Source organism: Pan paniscus, chromosome 13 (genome assembly GCF_029289425.2).
Source record: "Pan paniscus chromosome 13, NHGRI_mPanPan1-v2.0_pri, whole genome shotgun sequence".
Classification (NCBI taxonomy): domain Eukaryota; kingdom Metazoa; phylum Chordata; class Mammalia; order Primates; family Hominidae; genus Pan; species Pan paniscus.
Window position 1 is genome coordinate 61036748 of NC_073262.2, and position 23248 is coordinate 61059995.

At 37.0% G+C, this 23248-nt stretch overlaps 1 protein-coding gene and 1 pseudogene across 5 annotated transcripts in view; one reads left to right on the forward strand and one right to left on the reverse strand.

Moving 5' to 3' along the window:
* CCDC148 (coiled-coil domain containing 148) overlaps positions 1-23248 on the reverse strand; it is a 463587-nt gene that overhangs the window by 368582 nt on the left and 71757 nt on the right. For 3 of the 5 annotated variants that reach the window (XM_055108604.2, XM_008958127.6, XM_055108600.2), the window contains exon 2: positions 2561-2623. The exons of the other annotated variants lie outside the window; for them this stretch is intronic. In XM_055108604.2, the coding sequence (XP_054964579.1) occupies positions 2561-2623 (63 nt within the window). The remainder of the gene's footprint in view (positions 1-2560; positions 2624-23248) is intronic. 5 annotated transcript variants of the gene reach the window in all.
* LOC103784028 (heterogeneous nuclear ribonucleoprotein D-like) overlaps positions 14989-23248 on the forward strand; it is a 48085-nt pseudogene continuing 39825 nt past the window's right edge.

Consider the following 23248-nt stretch of genomic DNA (forward strand, 5'->3'; position numbering starts at 1 on the left):
ATCCACCACGATCAAGTCGGCTTCATATCTGGGATGCAAGTCTGGTTCAACGTACACTAATCAATAAACGTAATCCATCGCATAAACAGAACTAAGGACATAAACCATATGATTATCTCAATAGATGCAGAAAAGGCCTTTGACAAAATTCAACATCCTTCATGCTAAAAACTCTCAATAAACTAGGTATTGATGGAACATATCTCAAAATAATTAGAGCTATTTATGATAAACCCACAACCAATATCATACTGAATGGGCAAAAACTGGAAGCATTCCCTTTGAAAACTGGCACAAGACAAGGATGCCCTCTCTCACCACTCCTATTCAACATAGTGTTGGAAGTTCTGGCCAGGGCAATTAGGCAGGAGAAAGAAATAAAGGGTATTCAAATAGGAACAGAGAAAGTTAAATTGTCTCTGTTTGCAGATGACATGAATGTATATTTAGAAAACCCCATCGTCTCAGCCCAAAATGTCTTCAAGCTGATAAGCAACTTCAGCAAAGTCTCAGGATACAAAATCAATGCGCAAAAGTCACAGGCATTCCTATACACCAATAATAGACAGAGAGCCAAATCATGAGTGAACTCTCATTCACAATTGCTAAAAAGAGAATAAAATACCTAGGAATACAACTTACAAGTGATGTGAAGGACCTCTTCAAGGAGAACTACAAACCACTACTCAAGGAAGTAAGAGAGGACACAAACAAATGGAAAAATATTCCATGCTCATGGATAGGAAGAATGAATATTGTGAAAATGGCCATACTGCCCAAAGTAATTTATAGATTCAATGCTATCCCTATCAAGCTACCATTGACTTTCTTCACAGAATTGGAAAAAACTACTTTAAACTTTATATGGAACCAAAAAAGAGCCTGCATAGTCAAGACAATCCTGGGCAAGAAGAACAAAGCTGGAGGCATCATGCTACCTGACTTCAAACTATACTAAAAGGCTACAGTAACCAAAACAGCATGGTACTGGTACCAAAACAGATATACAGACAAACAGAACAGAACAGAAGCCTCAGAAATAGTGCCACACATCTAAAACCATCTGATCTTTGACAAACCTGTCAAAAACAAGCAAATGGGGAAAGGATTCCTTATTTAATAAATGGTGTTGGGAAAATTGGCTAGCCATATGCAGAAAACTGAAACTGGATCCTTTCCTTACACCTTATACAAAAATTAATTCAAGATGGATTAAAGACTTAAATATAAGACCTAAAACCATAACAATCCTAGAAGAAAACCCAGGTAATACCATTCAGGACATAGGCATGGGCAAAGACTTCATGACTAAAGCACCAAAAGCAATGGCAACAAAAGCCAAAATTGACAAATGGGATCTAATTAAAATAAAGAGCTTCTGCACAGCAAAAGAAACTATCATCAGAGGGAACAGGCAATCTACAGAATGGGAGAAAAATTTTGCAATTTATCTATCTGACAAACGGCTAATATCCAGAATCTACAAAGAACTTAAACAAATTTACAAGAAAAAAACAACCCCATCAAAAAGTGGGTGAAGGATATGAACAGACACTTCTGAAAAGAAGACATTTATGCAGCCAACAAACATGAAAAAATGCTCATCATCTCTGGTCATTAGAGAAATCCAAATCAAAACCACAATGAGATACCATCTCATGCCAGTCAGAATAACAATCATTAAAAAGTCAGGAAACAACAGATACTGGAGAAGATGTGAAGAAATAGGAATGCTTTTACACTGTTGGTGGGAGTGTAAATTAGTTCAACCATTGTGGAAGAGAGTGTGGTGATTCCTCAAGGATCTAGAACTAGAAATATCATTTGACCCAGCAAGCCCATTGCTGGGTATATACCCAGAGGATTATAAATCATTGTACTATAAAGACACATGCACACATATGTTTATTGTGGCACTGTTCACAATAGCAAAGACTTGGAACTGACCCAAATTCCCATCAATGATAGACTGGATAAAGAAAATGTGGCACATATACACCATGGAATACTATGCAGCCATAAAAAAGGATAAGTTCATGTCCTTTGCAGGGACATGGATGAAGCTGGAAACCATCACTCTCAGCAAACTAACACAAGAACAGCAAACCAAACACAGCATATTTTCACTCATAAGTGGGAGTTGAACAATGAGAACACATGGACACAGGGAGGGGAACATCACACACTGGGGCCTGTCGGGGGGTGGAGGGCTAGGGAAGGGATAGCATTAGGAGAAATACCTAATGTAGATGACGGGTTGATGGGTGCATCAAACCACCATGGCATGTGTATACCTATGTAACAAACCTTCACATTATGTACATGTTCCCCAGAACTTAAAAGTATAATTAAAAAAAAGAAGAAGAAAGCAAGGGTATCCTGACCACTGTTGAGGATTAACACAAACCCATTGTAAAGAACTGGCCAGTCATTCAATGTAACCAGAAAGTGAGCTTTCCATTATTAAAATTTTGAAAAATCAACATTCCAATTGTGTATCATTTCAAAAGTACATAATCCACTGTAAATAATAAAACAGAGTTGGAAGTAAGAAAAATACCTGAGCTATCATTTCTCTGAATTGTCATGAATGGTTGGTCTCTTTGATTCATGTTTTCCGTATCTGTTAAGGAAACAAGAGAGAACTAAAATTTCATAATATTATTTTATAAATGTTTTTAAAGCTGTGTTACTTGAAGTATTTTTAAAAGTAAGACCCAGGACTGGGTGGCATAATGCTTTTAATTTTATTAAAATTTGCTTTTCTTGCCCCTAGAAGCCTCCCTCTGTTAGTGTTTTTTCTGTGCCTTTCTTGTTCTTGGTCCTGTCCTTTCTATTTTTTCCCTCTTAATCCTCCTCCGCTGGATTATTCCAGTGACTGATAAAAAATTTGTTATTAGAAAGTTGTTATGTGTTTTATTTTGTGTTCCTGGGAGGAAAGAAATTACCTAAATTGAAGAATAAATTATTCACTACTTCTATTACAAGTAATATGGCACTTTTGGTAGATACAGAGATGCACCAGCCAGATCAAAGGACTTGCTGCCTTGCTGTGGGAATGCAGTCTACAGATAGCCTCCAGCTGTCACCCACTTCAGGTTAGGACTCAGCTGCAGAGAAGAGCCTCGTCCAAAGGCATATGCTTTCCAGGGCAGCCCGTACCCAATGACTGAGCAAGGCAGGGGTGTAAAGCTATTTGGGCCCAATGTAGGACACTCTGATACATAATATTTGCTCTGGAGCTTCCTGCCACGCTGGCCTAGACTTTGTTGGACCTGCATTGAAGTTGTTGTCTTCATCTGCCCAATCCCACTTCCTTCTTCTCCCTTTCGCAGGTAAAGATGCCTGCTAAACATCTTCCACTCCACGCTCTTCTGGTGGCTCTTTAAATAACAGTACTCACTTTTCAAAAGTTTGTGTTCCATATCCACTAGGTTGAACTACCCATGTCTAGTGGCCCTTTCAGTAACCTAAACCTTCTTAAAAGGAGGAGAAGATAGTTAAGGTCCATGACTTTTGGAAACTCTGCCAAGTTACCAAGAATTCCTAAGTCCTTACTATAGCCTCCCCCTCCCTACCATAGCCTTCCCAGTTATTTTAATCTGCTTTAAGAGTATAACCTACAGACAGGAGTGGCAAATGTAAATGCACTCAGCAGCCATCAGTAAGTTAAAGGAGAGAAATGACAAGGAGCAAGACCATAGGAGTGGCAGAAAATTTGGAAAACTGAAGAGCATTCCACACCCAAAGATAATCAAATATACGTTTTTCCTTTTTATAACACAAGTACCAGGCAAAGCACGCCTCCAGAAATAAATCTATGCTGGTTTGTTAGCTCTGGCCTACTGCATCCCCTCCCTAGATTTCATTTAATTCTGCCATCCATAGCTTAGCTGTCCAAGTTTGCCATCTTTATCTCATAGGAGACCTCTCCTGTCCTCTTATTGGTTAGTTGTGTAGTTTTCTTTCACTGGAGAGCCAGCCCCTTTAGATTTAGGCCTCATTTTTCTTGGCATTGAGACTCAAACATTGAGGTTCTGAAACAAAATAGGGTTTTGCAGATTCCCTTTTGGCTACCTTGGTCTAACCCTGTCTAATTTGTTCCTCCTGGTTTTCAGAAGAAAATCATGCAAGCGATAAAATGTTTCTCACTATCTCTATGTACTTCAAATTTTAATTATGGCCATAAGAAATCTGACATTAGAATATATTCTGGAAATCAAAGTTGCAGCCAAATCTGTCTTCATGAACTGGAAACCTCATTTGGTTCCAACTATTTAGAAGACCAAGTGGAAATACTTCCTGACCTGCATACTTTAATCGTTATATATAAATCATGTATAATTTCTACTTGCCTTTCAAAAACGTTGAGGGCCTGTGAACTAAAGCTGAGGTATTATAAAACTGATTTCATTGTAATGTTTCTTATGTGAGAGAAATGATTAGGCATTCAGATTTAGATCTGAAAAGTTCACAAGTAATTTACTTAGTTCAGTTCTCATTTTAGCACCTGAGATGATTGAGGCTCAGAAAAATGACCAAAATCATACACCTAGTCAGTAGCAGAACTTTCAGTTTCAAACTCTCACATTATAATACAAACATCTCTGAAAATGAAGGTTTATTTCATAATTAATACACTGGCCAAACCTAACCTGAGCTGCAATCATTTGGTGGCAAACCTGACCCAAACTGAAGTTTACACTATGAATGTGAACATTCATACATTTATGTAAAAATATTAATCTGTTTAATTATGGGATGATGCCTGGGGCCCACCAGGGTTTCAAAAAATAATGGGCATATGTTCTTTATCCCATTTCTAAAAATCTGAAAAACCTAAAAACTATCTGGCTCCACATATTTCAGATAAGGGATTTGTGAAACTGTATTAAAACCAACATTTCCTGGTTCCCAAAGAAGTATACATCATCCAGGCTATTTCAATTTTATGCTTACTAGTGAGAAATTCAAAGTGGCCACATCAGCCTGTTGTTAAAATACTTTTGGCTGCATAACTGCTACTTGAACAGAATTTTTTGTGTTAAGTAATTTAAGAACAGTTAGTTTTATAAATTATTCCATATTCACATTATATGACATTTTAGAAATTGCTTATGAATGTTATCAAAATGCTAAGCCTTTTAGATCTACTCAATTATGGAAAATATCTTAAAATAATACTTTTGTAAGAAATTTCTTATAGCACAGGAAGAACACTTTGATATATAATGGAATGATAGTGTCACAATAGCTAGAGGGTTAAAAAACATTTTAGTGAAAAGTTAATTATTACAGAGTTGATGGGGAATCTAAACTTTTGTAAAATAGATAAATAAATGATATTTATCTATTTATGACCAGTCTCTACAGGGAAAAATCAGGACTTCTTTAGAGATGTGAAAAAATAAGAGAGAGATCATTTATATAAGGAGGCAGTTTTTTTTTAACACTGTTAATATTCTTATTCTTCTCTTTTCTAAGAAAATCTTTTTTTAATACACTGAGGAAGGAAAAAGTCAATTATATTTAGGGTTAAGGTTGTACTACATATGGATAGCATTTAAACTCTAAACTGATTATAAATATGTAGACTAGTCAATCACCCCATGACGGTGAGTCTTCTATAATGGGGATTCTGCCAGGCGAAATGATGTTAAAAACAATACCAATATGTAGAAATAGTATTGTTTTGGCTATACGGGCTCTTTTTTTGTTCCATATAAAGTTTAAAGTAGTTTTTTTTCTAATTCTGTGAAGAATGTCAATGGTAGTTTAATGGGAATAGCATTGAATCTATAAATTACTTTGGGCAGTATGGCCATTTTCATGATATTGATTCCTCCTATCCATGAGCATGGAATGTTTTTCCATTTGTTTCTGTCCTCTCTTATTTCCTTGAGCAGTGGTTTGTAGTTCTCCTTGAAGAGGTCCTTCACTTCCATGGTTAGCTGTATTCCTGGTATTTTATTCTCTTTGTAGCAATTGTGAATGGGAGTTTATTCATGATTTGGCTCTCTGCTTGTCTATTGTTGGTGTATAGGAATGCTTGTAATTTTGCAAATGATTTTGTATCCTGAGACTTTGCTGAAGTTGCTTATCAACTTAAGAAGCTTTTGGGCTGAGACAATGGGGTTTTCTAGATATAGGATCATGTCATCTGCACACAGAGACAGTTTTACTTCCTATTTGAATATTCTTTATTTCTTCATATATTTCTCATACCTGACTGCCCTGGTCAGAACTTCCAATACTATGTTGAACAGGAGTGGTGGGAGAGGGCATCCTTGTCTTGTGCCAGTTTTCAAGGGGAATCCTTCCAGCTTTTGCCCATTCAGTATGATATTAGCTGTGGGTTTGTCATAAATGGCTCTTACTATTTTGAGGTATGTTTCATCAATACATCGTTTGTTAAGAGTTTTTAACATGAAGCGATGTTGAATTTTATCGAAGGCCTTTTCTATGTCTATTGAGATAATCATCTGGTTTTGTCTTTAGTTCTGTTTATGTGATGAATTACGTTTATTAATTTGTTGAACCAGCCTTTCATCCTGGGGATGAAGCCGACTTGATCATGGTGGATAAGCTTTTTGATGTGCTGTTGGATTCAGTTTGCCAGTATTTTATTGAGGATTTTTACATCAATATTCATCAGGGATACTGGCCTGAGGTTGGCCTGTCAGGGGGTTAGTGGAGGGAGAGTATCAGGATAGATAGCTAATGCAAGTGGGGCTTAATACCTAGGTGATGGGTTCATATATGCAGCAAACCATACGTGCAGCACACATTTACCTATGTAACAAACCCGCATGTCCTGCACATATATCCCAGCACTTAAAATTAAATTAAATTTTAAAAATATATACATGTAGGAACATCTTGGATGTGGTATCAAATTATTGTAAAAAATTAATTTATCAAATAATAAAAGTTGGCCATGATATTGATTATAAAATAAGCCTTCATTTTTAGAGATTCTTGTATTATAATGAAAGATTTTGAAACTAAAGTTCTTTTGCTACTGACTAGGTATGTGATCTTGGTCATTTTCATATGAAAGATCCCACAACATTTTCATTCAAATATTATGGCCAAAGTCCAGCTGAAGCAGTATTTTTCTAACATCCAGAATTCATTTTTAAATTTTAAGCAGAATGTTACATATCACTTTCATTATAAAACATTATGGACTGTAGTTTGTGTAAGATAAATTTATTGTCCTGAAAAAAACTAATGGAACCAAAAGATGTACTATTAGAACTAATATAAATGGTTAAACAAAGTGCTCAGTCACATAATAAATATGACCAATTCAAATATAATGGGAAAGATCTCACTCAAAACAAATGAAAAACAAAATATCTAGGAATAAACTATATAAGAAGTTTGTAGGAGATAGACTGTAAAAAAAAAAAACTACCAAAGTTGATTACGGGAAATTAAAAAAAAAAAAATTGAACAGAAAGAAACTAGTCTAATTCTGCATAGCAAATATTTAACACTGGCAATTTCTGGGTAGTAGGATTATACTTAATTTTGATTACTACTTTATGATTGAGCATAATTTCTAAATTTTTCTTATTTTATAGGAAGAAGAAAAACACAGTTTAAAAAGTACTAAGCAGAGGCAATAGCTATTTTACTATATTCTGGGAAAACACTACCATGGTATGCCTATTTTACCAATTAAAAAAGAAACTGGATTTCATGACATCAAGAATCCTTCAAGATATAAACATATGTACGTGTAATTCATGATATTGATACTGAATTGATTCTTACTCACCTTCTACTAAAAGGCAGAGTATATTAAAATACACTTGTTGCACTGTATAGAACTTTAAAATGTTAACATTAGAATATTCACCAAGTCATTTTTTAATGCTCTTTGGGAAATAAGTAGTTTAGTTTAAACTATTCTTTAGTTACAAATGCACTGGTTAAAGTAATAAACTGTATAGAAAATTGTGTGGTAAGAACTAAGATTTTCAGTCCTACTTGCCTCTAACAGAAGAGCTGGAGGAACAGTTGCATTTAGCCCTGGTAGTCATTATCAAGGTTTTATTTTGTATTATTTCAAAGAATTTCTATGCATTTGTAAGTACTTATATATATCCAATTTTATACAGGTATAATAATGACATTTATACAATTCCACAAGTTATTTAATAATGTAACTTGGCCATCTTTCCATATCATTCTATTTGTGTGTTCATATACATATATATATATATATATACACACACGTGCCTTTAATGACTGAAAATGGCATGTATACATATACATATATTCATTCAACCACAAGAATCAAAGACAGAAATTTTTCTCAAAGAATTCTGCCTTTTCTACTAAAAAATAAAATTCATAATCAGAAAAATAAAATCTATCAAATCTCTGCCCTCTTTATAATTCATATAAATTTGCTTATGAACCAGTTCCACATATAGTCAACCTATATGATTTTCTCTATTTTTAAAACAGCTCAAAGTAGAGAGTCTCAATCAACCTTGCTAATAAAATAATTCAAATACAGATCTATACATCCCATAGGCTTTTCCAGTCTGGGGAACACAGTCCGGGAGAAAGAAAAGAGTTAACCACAGCAAACAACCTAAAAGGGCCCAGTTTCCGTGGGACTTCAGAGCCCCACAGAGAGTGAAGGTAACTGCAGTGGAGCCTCTCATGCCCTTACTCCCTCTATATCCTCCAAACTGTTTTAATAATTCCAAAACCCCAAGAGAAAAGGTATAAATTAGGTATATGCTACATAAAAATGGGAATTTTCCAGATTTTTTCGGGGCGGGGGGGAAGGACAAATTCACATAGTTTCCACTGACTGTCTCAGAAATTCTGACCAGAAACTATGACTGGGAGTTTTGAGTTTTGACAAATCACCTTAGGGAAACTAAGTACTTAGTTATGAAGAAATACTGTTTTGCCTCTAATTTTTCCCCTTGAATGTGGGATCCATAAAGAAAGAATAATGAAAGTAATCCTCTGCTTTGGAAAGACTTACCACTTATCCTCCTACATGACTTGCCATTTTGGACATGCTTAAATTTGTCAATTTTCTGACACAATTTGGGAGTCTACTTTCCCATCCTACATACCTGGACTTGATGTAAGAGGTTCACCTGCTTCCCCTTGGTCCCTTTTACGCCTAACCTCTCTGACAGCTGCAGGGTATTATATAATTCACTCCTTCCATATCCTATATATAGAATTTTATCAATATCCTTTTATCTGCTCTTCTAGCCCAGCTACCATCACACAATTGCCTGGATGAGTGATGTCTCAAACACCCAAATACATCATAGAACTCCCTGACCTACCAAATGGTTTCTAATTGCTCTCCAGGACAATCTAGCTCTTGACTCTCTAACCCCTTCATTACCTATTACCTTATTTGTACTTTACCCTTGAGCATTCCCAAACCATTTGCAGATCCCTGAACGGACAATGCTTGTGAAAGGCAGAATAGTGCCCCAAAGATGTCCATGTAGGTCGTAATCCTCAGAACTTATGATTATGTTATGTTATGTGGCAAAGGGGAATTAAGGTGGCAAAGATAATTTAGATTGCTAATCAACTGATGTTATATAAAAGAGTAGCCTGGCTTATCCAGGTGGGCCTAATGTAATCAGAAGGGCCTTATTAGAAGGAGGCAGGAAGGTCAGAATCAGAGATGTGATGCCAGAAGCAGAGGTGAGAAAGCAGGAAGGTTTGAAGATGTCATGCTTCTGGCGTTGAAGAAGCATGAAACCATGACCCAAACAATGCAGGTAGCCTCTAGATGCTAGAAAAGGAAAGGAAACAGATTCTCCCCTAGAGGCTCCAAAGGAATACAGCCCTGCCCACAGCTTGCTGTTATTTTGGGTGTCTGACCTCCAGAATTGTAAGATCATAAACTTGGATTGTTTAAGTCACTAAGGCTGTGGTAATGTTTTTTCAGCAATAGGAAACTGATATGCTCTTTGATATCTCTCTCATTTGAAATAGTACACACACTAATACCTATGCTTGGAAGGCCTTTCTGTGCTGTTGCCTCTCTGACCAATACCTACTTATTTTTCAGTCTCATCTTAATTATCCTACTGGAGCTTCTGCTAATCCAGACAGAGATGATCTTTCCTTTCCCTTGTACTACTATTACACTTTGTGTTTGCTCCTACTGTTTCTCTAATTTATTTATGAGCTTATTACAATGTTTATTAAACATCTATCATACACTAGATAAAGGGCTATAGATTTATTCAGGCCTCTCCAGAGAGACCATCTCTGGCAATGTCATCTAAAGTAGTTCCCTCTACCCCCAATTATTCTTCACCCTCTCATTCTAATTATTTTCCTTTGTGGTACATCTCACTGTGTGGCATTATACTATATATTTATTAACTTTCCTGTTGTTCACGTCTACAATTAGGATATATGCTCCATGAAAACAAGGCCTTTAGCTGATCATCTCTGTTTCTCCAGACTGCCTAAAATAGTATCTGGTCCCTGTTAGATATTCAATACATATTTGCTGAAAGAGCATTAAGTGATTACATTATAGATCACAGTCCTGCACCTAATGCATGGTAGTATTAGAAGCAAACATATAGTTTTCACCTGCTTTTCCCCTACATTTAAATCTAGGCTCACCTGTATGAGATGACAACTGTTATCGAGAACAACCTCCAAGTCAAAATGGTCAGTAGATTGAGGTATATGTGAAGAAGTGAGGAAGAAAACACATGCCTGCTTTAAAGTTTCAGCACTGGCTCTAAGTTCACATTAACTGCAGTTGACCGGTGCCCCAGACCAGCTACTCAGGTGTCAATCATAGCACACAACCCCCGCGTGGAGAAACTTGCATTTTGTTAGTAATCTAAGGATATCTATGCTATCTTACTTCTCCAAGAGCTTGGGGTTAAGAAGGAGATTCTATGCATGGTAGACACAAATAATGTAGTTTTACCTCCAACATATATTATTGAGTGAAAAAAGCAAGTTTCACTATGAAACATAGCATATGATACCATTATATAAACATTAACAGACTTCAAACAATACTACCCCCTTCTCTTGTGCGTGCGCTCTCTCTCGAGAAAAAAAGCCTAAATGCCCACACGTAGACCAAACTGAAGAGGATGCTGCAATTGGAGGTTAGTGTCAAAGGGGACTTTAGCTTTAACTGTAATAAAATCACTGCATTTTTACAGTGATTTTATATATGAGTGTATATATATACATATATATGTGTATATATGTATATATGTGTATATGTGTACATATATGTAATTAAAAGTAATCAACATAGCCCCAAAAGGTCCTATTACTACATACAGTCATCTCTCAGTATCTGCAGGGGACTGGTTCCAGGACCTCCAAGAATACCAGACTGTATGGATACTAAAGTGTCTCATAGAAAATGGTGTAGTTTTGCAAATAACCTAGGCACATCCTCCTGTATGCTTTAAATCATCTCTAACTTATTTATAATACCTAATACAAGGTAAATGCTAAATAAATAGTTATGCTATATTTTTATTTGTATTTTTGTTGTTCTATGTTATTTATTTTAAAATATTTTCTATATGAAGTTGTTTGAATTCACAAATGCAAAACCTGCAGAGATGGAGGGCTGACTGCAATTCTCATTTCTATTGTAAAATTAATGCAACAATATTAGAGTCTATAAAGATTACCAAGTGGGTTCTACTGGTGAGAACCCCAGAGTCTGATCACTTGTCACTCACATTTCTGAACCTGCCAAGTTTGGACCACTTCCCAGAGCCCCTTGACCCTACCAAGTCATACAAACCCTGTGAAGGCCAGCCTGAAATACCCAGTTAACTTTAATTTTGTATATAATGAAATAATTTTTATACAAATTTGTTCTGCCTTGTAAGATAAATTTCTTCTGGCCCCTTTAACAAAAATGATTCAAAACGCAGCTTTTCTTCTGATTAATGGTCACAAATGCATTGTCTTTCTCTTGATTACAAGCTTGATAATTAAAAGAAAACCATGAAAGCGAAGGCCACAAGCAAGGTTATAGAGTTCAACAATTAAATGGTATTTTGATGTGCTTTTCACTATCACTGCTGAGGAAATTTTATCCTCTGAAGTTTAAAACTGGAAGACACAGCTAGGTACTAATATTCATTCTACTTTTTTCCCTTTCTAACACATTCTAATTTTGTTCAGGGTAAAATATTGGCTTTCCTTTGACACCTCTGAGACTGTAAATGACCATGTGATACACTTCCAACCAGTGAGACATGACCAGAGAGAGGTCTGCTGGGAATTTCAGGGCAAGATATGTTTTCTCATACAGGCACACCTCCTTATTCCTTGCCCTTTCTCCTTTCTTCCTGCATGAAATGCGGACGTAAAGCTAGACATGGAGTGAGTATTAAGATGAAAGATTCATACTAACTGTTGCAGAGAAGAAAGCCAAGGGGAGCCTGGGATGTTGTTATCAAGAATCTGCTGTACCAGCCCCGGACTCTTTCCCTCTGGACTTGTTGTAATGAGAAAAATAAATCCCCAAGCTTCTGCAATCAGGTTCTGTAACTTTCAGCCAAACAAAATCCTCAACTGAGATAGACTGGGATAATATGAAGCACCCAGGAGATTCTGATGTCTCTGTACATAAAGCAGTATAAAAATTGTTCTAGAAAAACACCTATCAATATAGACATAGGTAAAATACTAGAAAATATTACTGTCATTGCTTTTCAATAGTAGCATGAAAAAATTACATCTAGCAAAATTTCCTGTCTTAAAACTCTAATAGAATTTCACATGCAGTTTTAACATAGCTAAAAGAGAGTAGGTTAAAAGATATGTCAGTGGTTCTGGAAAGGGAAAGAAAAAAATCCTCAGAAAGTTAAGTATACTACCAAAAAGTAACACAAAAGAATGCATCTGTAAGTATACAATACTCCAGAATAGTTTTCCGTGAAGGATCAGTTATGCAAGGAGTAATTTTCCTCTAAAATGTTACACAAAGGGTATTTTTAACATTTTTAATAAAAAATAGCAACCTACCACTCTTTAACAACAAAGACTATAAAACTCTATTAAATTACAGTGCCTGGAACATGGTAGCCACTAATATGTTTTGAATAAATAAGAGGTAAGAAATATTAATGCATTTTGTATTATTGCCAGTTAAATTTGAAAGATCTCCAGGCTAGGAAGTAAATAAATGAAGGGGAAGATGAAAGGAGTTAAGATAAAGTTTAGAGGGAGGGAAAGGAAGAGGGAGGAAAAAGAAACGCAGAGGGAACAAAAAGAGGAAAAAAGATTTCCTTATTTTCCTATCTCCTCTTTTCAATTCTAAATTTAAATCATAAACGAAAATCTTCCTCCCTATAAAGGCAAATTTATAGTTGGCATTAGCTGCACTGAAGTGGGTAGAGTTTTTACTGCAGAGGAACTAGAGGGGCTAATTTTGAAGCATGAAAGGTGGGCCCTCAGGTCTGGGTAGGGTTTTCAGGGAGAGGCAGTGACTGAGGATGAGCAGCTACCTGGAGAAGAGGGAGGTGATGTGAGGAGAGGTGCTGAATGGGGAGTGCTCATAAGTCAGTCTTCTCTTGTTTCAATTTTTGCTTCAACCTAGTCCTTCACAGAGGCAAGGAGGGGACGATTCTCCACTATCCTTTATTTCACAATCTGTTTGCACAAGGATCCATATTCTCTGAACAATGATTTGAAAGTCCTTTTTCAAAAAAACCTCAATGTCTATGAAAACTAGGGGAAGTGGAGGAAAAATAAACTGCTCTTCCTTAGAGAAAGAGGGAAGGGATAGTTTTTCTTTCTGCCTGGAGGGGTAGAGTGTGTCGATGGTGTGGGGGGGGGGTGGGGTACAAATTACCATGTAACACAAGGACAAACAGAAAGTGGCTGCATAGGATTTTCCATTTGGCTTTAAAAGTACCATCGAATACTTTGTTTCAAAATATAATGGTCAGTAACATATGAAATAGTCATTAACATACGACTACCACTTGTTACTGGCAGTCAAAAACATGCAAATTAAAATAACCACAACATTCCCAATCAAATTAACAAAAAATAAAATGTATGTATGTAATTGGAAAGGTGGCAGTAAATTAACTCTCATACACATTGTTGGTGGGTATCTAGGGGGCTAGCTGGCGACATACAGGCATACCTTGTTTTGTGCTTCATTTCATTGCACTTCACAGATATTGAAGGTCTGTGGCAACCCTGTGCCAAGCAAGCCTGTCAGCACCATCTTTTCAATAGCAGTGCTTGCTTCATGTCTCTGTGTCTCATTTTGGTTGTTACTGCAAAACCCTTCATTATATTTATTATGGTGATCTATGATTGGTGATCTTTGATGATACTATTGTAATTGTTTCAGTGCACCTCAAATTGCATGCACATAAGAAAGCAAACTTGATAAATGTTGTGTGTATTCTGACTAATTCGTTCCAGCTGCTTTCCTCTGTCTTTCCCTCTCCTGGGGTGTCCCTATTTTCTGAGACACAACAATATTGAAATTAGGCTAATTAATAACCCTACAATGTCCTGTAGGTGTTCAATTGAGGGAGAATAGTACATCTTTAACTTAGAATCAAAAGCTAAAAATGTTTGAGCTTGGTGAGGAAGACATGTCAAAAGCCAAAATGAGATGAAAGTTAGACCTCTTGTGCCAGTTAGCCAAGCTGTGAATGCAAAGGAAAAGTTCTTGAAAGAAATGAAAAGGGCTACTCCAGTAAACATGCAAGTGATAAGAAAACAAAACAGTCTTATTGCTCATATGGAGTAAGTTTGAGTGGTCTGGATAGAAGATCAAACCTGCCACAACAATCTTTAAGCAAAACCCTAATTCAGAGCAAGGCCCTAACTCTCTTTGATTCTAGGAAGCCTAAGTGAGGTGAGGAAGCTACAGAAGAAAGTTTGAAGCTGGCAGAAGTTGGCTCATAAGGTTTAAGGAAGGTTGCTGTATTCAGAACATAAAAATGCAAGATGGAGCAGCAAGTCCTGATTCAGAAGCTGCAGCAAGTTATCCAGAAGCTCTTGCTAACATCATTGGTGAAGGTAGCTACACTAAACAATAGATTTTCAGAGTAGATGAAACAACCTTATGCTGAAAGAAAATGCCATCTAGGACTTTCATAGCCAGAGATGAAAAAACAATGCCTAGCTTCAGAGATTCAAAGGACAGGCTGACTTTCTTGTTAGGGTCTAATGCAGCTGGTGACTTTAAGTTGAAGCCAGTACTCCTTTACCATTCTGAAAATCCTGGGGCTCTTAAGAATTATTATAAATCTACTGTCTGTGCTCTATAAATGGAGCAACAAAGCCTGGGTGATAGCACATCTGTTTACACCATGATTAACTGAATATTTTAAGCCGACTGTTGAGACTTACTGCTCAGAAGAAAAGATTCCTTTCAAAATTTACTGCTTATTCACAATGCACCTCGTCAGCCACGAGCTCTGAAGGAGATGTACAGGAGATTAATGTTGCTTTCATGCCTGCTAACATAACATTTATTCTGCAGCCCACGGATCAGAAGTAATTTCAACTTTCAAGTCTTATTATCTAAGAAACACATTTCATAAGGCTATAGCTGCCATAGATAGTAATTCCTCTGATGCATCTGGGCAAAGTAAATTAAAAACCTGCTGAAAAGTATTAACTATTCCAGATGCCACTAAGAACACTCATGATTTCTGGAAGGAGGTCAAAATAAATAGCAGCATTAACAAGAGTTTGGAAGAGGTTGATTCCAACCCTTGTAAGTAACTTTGAGGGGTTCAACAATTTCATGGAGGAAGTAACTGCAGATGTGGTGAAAATAGCAAGGGAACTAGGATTAGAGCCTGAAGATGTGACTGAATTGCTGCAATCTCATGATATAACTTGAACAGATGAGGAGTTGCTTCTTGTGGATAAGCAAAGAAACTGGTTTCTGGAGATGAAATCTATACCTGGTGAAGATGCTTGTGAACACTGTTGAAATAATAAAGGATTTCGAATATTATATAAGCTTAGTTGATAAAGCAATGTCAGGGTTTGAGAAGGCTGACTCCAATTTTGAAAGAAGTTCTATGGTGGGTAAAATGCTATCAAAAGCATCACATGCTTCACAGAAATCTTTCATGAAAGGAAGAGTCAATTGATGTGTCAAACTTCACTGTTGTCTTCCTTTAAAAAACTGTCTCAGCTACCCCAACCTTCCTCAGCCACTACCTTGATCAGTAAGCAGCCATCAACATCGAGGCAAGACCCTCCACCAGCAAAAAGATTATGACTCACTGAGGCTGAGATGAGCATTGGCATTTTTTAGCACTAAAGGATTTTGAAATTAAGATATGTACATTATTTTTTAGACATAATGCTATTGCACATTTAATAGACTATAGTATACTGTAAACATAACTTTTACAGGCACTGGAAAACCAAAAGATTCATGCCACTTTCTTTATTGCAATATTAGCTTTACTGTAGTGGTCTGGAATCAAACCTGCAATATCTCCAAGGTACACCTGTACCAAAATTCTCTTTGTGTTTGAGATGGGGTCTCACCATGTTGCCCAGGCTGGTCTTGAACTCCTTGGCTCAAGCGATCCTCCTACTTCAGCCTCTTGAGTAGCTGACTATAGGTGTGTACCACTGCAGCCAGCTCTGTATCAAAATTCTTAACATTTTTATATCATTTAACCCAGTGACAATTTTAGAGATTTATCCCAAGAAAACATGTACAAAAAGATATATTTACAAGTATGCTTGCAGCCGAATTATCTATTTGGAGAAAAACTGGAAATGACTTTAAAATTAGTGATCATAGGGGATTGGTTACATTAAATTATGAGATACCCATACAATGCAAGGTTTTAAGACAATAGTACTGTAAAAGAAAGCATTACAGTAGACCAATAAAATAGGTTCATTTAAAATATAGTTGAAATAAAAATAGCATATCCTCAAAACTAAGGTACACCTAAACTCTAGGGTAGTGTTGGTCTTTGGAATCAGGCTGTGAAAGACTGAATTCCAGGTCCACCACTTATAAACTGTGGCACCCTCAGCAAATTACTTAAATGGTGGAAAAGACTCAGTATTGTAAAAATGTCAACTCTTCCAAATTGATTTATACAATCTCAACTGAAATCCTAGAAAGTTTTTTTGTGCATATGAAAATTGGCAAGCTGGTTTAAAAATATGTATAGAAATGCAAAGGACAAGGATAGCCAAGAGAATCTTGATGAAAAGAGTAAAGCTGGAGGATTTATAGTACCATATACCAAGATCCATTATGAAGTTCTAATAATCAAGACTGTTATTGGAGCAAGGATGGGCAAATAGGTCAATGAACAGTATAAAGAGCCTCAAGAAACAGTTCCATACATACATGATCACCTGATTTATGAAGAAGTGAGTCATACTGCTGTGCAGTATGGAAAGAACAGTCTTTAATAAATGGTCCTGGTTCTGTTGGATATCCACATGGAAAAAGTGATTCTTGATCTCCTACTTCCCAACAGTCACATAAATCAAATCCAGATGTACTGCAGATCTAAATGTGAAAGATAAAAATGAACATTTTGGAAGAAAACAAAGGAGAACATATTCATGACCTTGGAATTGGCAAAGATTTCTTTTTAAAAAAATGTTCATCTTAAATGGAAAACATAATAAGTTGGGAAATACTAAAATTAAGACCATTTATTCATCCAAAGACACCATTAAGGGAGTGAAAAGGGAGCCTGAAGAGCAGGAAAATCCATTTGCCATATATCTCTTCAAAAGACTTGAATCCAGAATACATATGTATATATTAAAGCACATACAAATTAATGAGAAAAAGGCAGACGACCCAATAAAAAATGGGGCAGAAGACCTCAACAGACACTCCACAATAAAAGGATACCCAAGTGGCCAATAAACATATTACAATGCGCTCAACTTTATCCATTAGCAAAATCCAATTTAAAACCACAGTGCAATACCTCTATAAACACACTAGGGTAGATGAAATGAAAAAGATAGAAAATACCAAATGTTGGTAAGAAAGTGGAGCAACCAGAGCGTTCACACACGGCTGGTGGGAGTGTAAACTGGAACAACTTCTTTAGAAAAAAATCACTAGCAGTTCATCTACTATGACCTAGCCATTATACCTTTTATATACTCAATAGAAATTTGTACATATATTCATCAGAAGACATATATAAGAATGGTCATAGCAGCGCTATCTCTAGTAACCCATGTTAGAAATGACCCACAGCCTGGGCAACAAACAGATACTGACTCTACAAAAAAAATGAAAAACTAGCCGAGTGTGGTGTTGCATGCCTATCACCTTCTCAGAAAGCTGAAGTGGGAGGATGGCTCGAGCCCAGAAGGTCAAGGCTTCAGTGAGCCATGATCAACACCACAGCACTACCTGAAACAAACAAAAAGAAACTACTCAGATACTATGGTCTGAATGTTGGTGTTTCATGCCCCCACCCCCTGGCTAAATTCATATGCTGAAACTGAATCCCCAACGTGTCTGTATTAAGAGTTGGGGCCTCTTAGGAAGTTATTAAGTCATGAGGGCTTCTTTCTTCTGAATGGGATTAGTGTCCTTACAAAAGAAATTGAAAAGTGTGTATTTGCCCCTTCCACCATGTGAAGACAGAGCAACAAGGGCCCATCTTTGAGGCAGAGAACAAGTCCTCATCTTGCCTCATCAAGCTCTCATCGCCAAATGCTGCTGGCACCTCAGGCTTGGACTTCCCAGCCTCCAGAACCGTAAGCAATCAATTTCTGAAGTTTATTAATTACCTAGTCTACAGTATTTTGTTATAGTAGCTAAAATGGACTAACACACCAGAGGTCTACCAATAGTAGAATAAATTGACGTATATTCACAAATTCACTATTAGATTTTTGTTATTGGGAAAAGGGCTGAGAGGGAGAGTGAGTATTGAAATATTCATTGATACTAGTGCCGACTTATGTCTAGAAAATGATGCTTCTAGTCCTGTCCAATGGGAAATGTGTATAAGGCAAAGGGTGTGTAAACAGCTACTAGCATCATTCTTCTCTGACATATGTATTAACTTATTTGCTCCAAGATATATTTTGTAACTGCTAAGGCTAGTTTGACATAACCAAGTGACAGAGCTGACAAATTTGAATAGAAGTGTTAAGATAATTTTAAAACCAAATCTGAGGCCAGGCACAGTGACTCATGCCTGTAATCCCTGCACTTTGGGAGGCCAAGGCAGGTGGATCACGAGGTCAGGAGTTCAAGACCAGCCTGGCCAACATGGTAAAATCCACCCTGTCTCTACTAAAAATACAAAAAAAAAAATTAGCTGGGCATGGTGGCAGACACCTGTAATCCCAGCTACTCGGGAGGCTGAGGCAGGAGAATCGCTTGAATCCGGGAGGCAGAGGTTGCAGTGAGCCAAGATCACACTACTGCCCTCCAGCCTGGGTGACAGAGTGAGACTCTGTCTCACAAAAAAAAAAACACAATAACAACAACAACAAAAATCTGAATATTTCAATAACACAGTTTTACACGTAAAAAAGTTGCCATAAAAAATGATGACATAGGCTGGGTACAGTGGCTCATGCCTGTAATCCCAGCATTCTGTGAGGCTGAGGCAGATGGATCACCTGAGGTCAGGAGTTCAAGACCAGCCTGGCCAACATGGTGAAACCCTGTCTCTACTAAAAATAAAAAAAATTAAAAAAATAAAAATTAGCTGGGCATGGTGACGTATGTCTATAATTCTAGCTACTTGGGAGGCTGAGGCAGAAGAATCGCTTGAACCTGGGAGGTGGAGGTTGTGGTGAGCTGAGATCACACCACTGCACTCAAGCCTGCGTGACAGAGAAAGACTCCATCTCAAAAAAAAAATTACAGATGACTATTTAGTGACATATAGCTTACGTATATTAAAATTCTAAAGCAAGATAAGATAGGAATAATTATAATTTTATTTTAAAAGTGTATATATATGTGTGTGTAGATGTATATTTAATAAATGACTGCAAAGCTATACACCAAAATGTAGTAGTAGTAATCAATGTGAATAGAATTATTTTTATTGTCTTTTTTGTGTTCCATATTTTATAAATTTTCAGTGAATGAAAAATTTTTTTCTTTTTAAAATTTAAGTTATGTTTTTATGTTTAGAAACAATCACAGACTTATAGAAAAGTTGCAAGTAGAGTATAAGGAAGTTTATTTTTCTGAAGGAAGGTTCCATTTCAGAGGAAACTGTTGCCCTGATTTCCCATCCCTCCTGAATATTTGAGGGTGTCTTTCCTACAAACAAGGACATTCTACTACATAACCACAAGACAACTCTCAGCAACAAGAGATTTACCATCGATAACTTTACTATCAACTGATCCTCAGATCTCATTCACGTTTTGCCAACTGTTTCAATAATGTCCTTTATAGAAAAAGGCTCCAGTTCTGAACCAAGCACTGCATATCGCTGTCACGTCTCCTTAGTCCCCTTCAGCCCAGAATTGCTACTCAGTCTTTGACTTTCAGGATCTTGACACTTTTGAAGATTACATGCCAGTTATTTTGTAGCATGTCCTTCAGTTTTGGTTTGTCTGATGTTTCTTCATGATTAGGCCCAGAATATGCATCTGGCGGGAATATCACAGAAGTGATGTTGTGCTCTTCTCATTGCATTACCTGATTTCCCTTTGTCCATTACTGATGCTATTGACTTTGATCGCTTAATTAAGGTAGTGCCTGTCAGGTTTCTCCACTATAAAGGTACCTTTCTTCCTACTTGTATTTTGTGGAGAGGTACTTTGAAATTAATAAAGTTTAATTTCTCGTTAAATATGTAAGTTTTTGTTTGTTCATATCTGCATAGATTTGTTTTATTCAATGGTGATACAGTTTGGTTCTGTGTCCCTACCCAAATCTCATGTCAAATTGTAATCCCCAGTGCTGGAGGAGGGATCTGGTGGGAGGTGATTGAATCATCAGGTGGACTTCTCCCTTGCTGTTCTGTGATAGTGGGTGAGTTCTCATGAGATCTGTTTGTTTAAAACTGTGTAGCACCTCCCCGTTCATTCTTTCTTCCTCCTTCTCCAGCCATGAGGATATTCCTGCCTTCCCTTCACCTTCTGCCATGATTGTAAGTTACCTGAGGCTGCCCCAGCCATGTTTTCTGTACAGCATGTGGAACTGTGAGTCAATTAAACCTCTCTTCTTTATAAATTACCCACTCTCAAGTAGGTCTTTATAGCAATGCAAGAAGGGACCAAAACAAATGGGTTACAATCTGTTACTATATTTATTTATTTTGAAGCTCAAATTATCCCAAATTTAGCCAGTGGAAACCCCTTCAAGCTGGCTTCTGTGCCCTATGTCTTTAAACAACAATACCCATTCTTAGCTCACAGTTCTGCAGGTTGGAAGTCTGGCATGGCATGACTTTGCTCAGAGTTTGATAAAGCTGAAATCAGCATATCACCAGCCTGAGTTATTTTCCAGAACCTTAAGGGAAAACCCATTTGCCAGCTCATTCTTATTGTCAGTCAAATTCAGTTACTTGCAGCTATTGGACTGAAGGTCCCCCCACTTCCTTGCTCACCATCAGTCAGGGACAGTTGTCAGTGACTACAGTTGTTTGCATTCCTCATGTGGCCCTCTCTATCTTCAAAGCCAGCCATGGATAATCACCCTCATGCCAATTCCTTCTCATGGTTTGGATCTCTAATTTTCTGTAGACCTAAATTTAAAGGGCTCTTGTGATAAGATCAGGCTTACTTGGATAATCTCCCCTATTTTGAGATCAACTATCAGGAACCTTAATTACATCTCTAAATCTCTTGCCATATAATGTAACATAGTCATGGCAGAGATAGCTCAACAAGTTCATGCTACTGGGAATTACACAGGACATATATGCTAGAGGGCAGGAAATCTTGGGGCCCTCCTAGAATTATACTACACATACAAAGTACTAAAACAGTACGTAGCACATAGTAAGAACTATACATGTATTAACTGATATTATTATGTATAATTGAACAAATTCACAGACATCTTTAAAAAAGCAATGCCAAGGGCACAGCAAAATAACATTCCAGTTAACCATTAAGGAAATAGACATTGGTAGAAACTTCTGGCAATTTGTTAAAATGTATATAGAAATCCAAGTACTTCCATTTCTAGGAATTCATCCTAATGATATAATCAAAGGTATACACAAAGATATATAAAAGAAGATATTAATTATAATTAAGCTTCTGTGGCATGTCATGGTAGGTCTTAGCCTCCTGACACTGCTGTAGGTCAAACAAGGCTTCTGGCAACTTCTTGGGGAGCCCCAGCCTTCTTCCTGGAATGTGAGGTGGCTTTTGGCAAGATAGGGCCTCTTGAAAAGCAAGAGAGCATACCCTGTTACCATCTGTCTATGGTAACATCTAGGTCATGCCTATCTGCCAAAACAAGGGCATCCTGGGAAGGAAGCCTCTGCACTGTCTCCCTGGTTTTCTGTGCTACTGCCTCATCCAAGCCCTAACAAATAGTGGGGTCTGGCCTCTCATTCCTAATGTGTTGTCCCCTTTATACTAAATTGGTTATATTATACCCAAGATTCTAGAGTATGGCTTTTGCTTGGTTTTAGCAACAATATGAAGCATCCTAGAGAACAAAGTATGTATCTGCGGTTGGGGGGCAGTGCGGGGAGTTGATGCAGAAGGTAATTACCAAGAGAACACCTGTTGCATACATTATAACACTATAAAATAGCTGCTATTAGTCCCATTTTTCAGGTGAAAAAACTGAGGCTCAAAGAGGTTAAACAACTTGTTCAAGGATGCACATTTAGAAAATGGAGAAACCATGTTTTGAAACAACTGGTTTCACCCTTTTTACCATACCAGTGATTGCTATTAATTTCTGAGATTGTGTATTTATTTTAAAAGCTCACCAAGTAATGTTCATAATTAGTCTAGTTTAACACCTACTGCAGTAAGCATTTCTGCTTCCCGGTACATGAAGGCAAATTAACCATATACAATGTGGTTGCAATGCAGATTAATTTTTCTCCTACACATTTTTTTTTCAGCTGTAGTCTCCCACAACTTAAATTTCAAATTAACAGATGTACCACAAGTTCAGCTTGAATAATTTTTTTCCCATCATCTCAACCCAAAGAGAGATGATCCAAACTCCATGATCTTTGGAACTATCATCTTTCCATAAATTCAACAACCAAGCTAGTTTTGTCTACCTCATACT